At 47.3% G+C, this 1,242-nt stretch overlaps 1 protein-coding gene across 1 annotated transcript in view; it reads left to right on the forward strand.

Annotated features, from left to right (window-relative positions):
- FITM2 (fat storage inducing transmembrane protein 2) overlaps positions 1-1,009 on the forward strand; it is a 4,456-nt gene extending 3,447 nt beyond the window's left edge. The window contains exon 3 of the mRNA XM_006147571.3: positions 14-1,009. Coding sequence (XP_006147633.1) covers positions 14-326 — 313 coding nt within the window. The 3' untranslated portion in view covers positions 327-1,009. The remainder of the gene's footprint in view (positions 1-13) is intronic.
- Positions 1,010-1,242: the final 233 nt, after the last annotated feature.

Raw genomic sequence — 1,242 nt, forward strand, 5'->3', positions numbered from 1 at the left:
GCGCCTTCCTGCGGACCTTCTGTGCCCTCATGATCGTGGAGGAGATGGCCGTGCTGCAGGAGGTGAAGACGGATCGAAGCCACTGCCTCCACACCACCATCACCAGCCTGGCCGTCGCCCTGGGCTTCCTGACCCTCATCTGGGTGTGGATGTTTCTGTGCACTGCTGTCTACTTCCACGACTTGTACCAGAAAGTCTTTGGCACCTTCTTCGGTTTGCTGGGCTGGTACGGGACATATGGGTGTTGGTACCTGAAATCGTTTTCCCCAGGACTTCCTCCCCAGAGCTCTAGTTGGAGTCTAAAGCAAGACAGTTACAAGAAATAAGTGAGCAGCAACACAGGGAGGACAGTGGGACAATGGCTAATATATTTTTCATTTGTTTCACTTTGTTATTTGGCTAAATTATCCATCTGGCCTCAGAGGGGAAGTCTGCCAGGCAGTCCGGGTGGGCAGCGGTGGAGTCTGGGGAACAAGTTTGATCTTCAGACTATTCTTGGCGATGTCAGCTGTGTCACAAACTCCTCCGATCCCAGTCAGGCACTTTTATCCCTGGCAAGACTTGACCTCCATCTGGAACACCCCCTTTTGTCGCCAGAGGGGAGAGCCAAGGCTCAGCAGGGCAGAATCAGGAAAGCCTTTGTCGTGTGGCTGTGGGGAGCCAGCACCTCTGGGCTCCTGCTGCCATCTCCCTGAGCCGAGTCGTCCGATTTTAGTGGTGGTTCATGCTGCTATGTAACAGGGTGTCCCTCTGGTCATTTTTGCACAAGCATTTATTTCTGGCAGGGTTCTTTATAAAACACCCCAGTGCCTAGAAGGCACTCTCTGGGTGCAGTATTTGTTACATCAAGAGAATGTTAAATATTGCAACTGGCTTGTGATCAGTTTCCAAAACGGGCCTGTTAAGCTGCAGTGCCTCTGCAACTGAGTATTGGATCATTTTTACACAATGAACAATGATCTTTTTTTTTTTGTCTGTGTTGTGTATTATTATATGTTAGATGTTTAGAGCAATAAGGTTACCTTCTTTGTTCTCTGCAGAGTGAGTGCTTTACAGTTTCTGATAACAACTATAGTATTTGCTCTTGGTCAGCAAAACTCCTAAAAATAATGTACAACTCACTGCTACACTTTGGCATGTATGGATGATGTCAAGGGTCTTTTTTTAAGAACACTAATTTACCTTTTTTTTTTTTTTTAGACTATTGTCATAGGGCCTGTGTGCTCACCAGCAAGAGACAGA

Source organism: Tupaia chinensis, unplaced genomic scaffold, assembly GCF_000334495.1.
Source record: "Tupaia chinensis unplaced genomic scaffold, TupChi_1.0 Scaffold000216_1, whole genome shotgun sequence".
NCBI classification, from domain to species: Eukaryota; Metazoa; Chordata; class Mammalia; order Scandentia; family Tupaiidae; genus Tupaia; species Tupaia belangeri.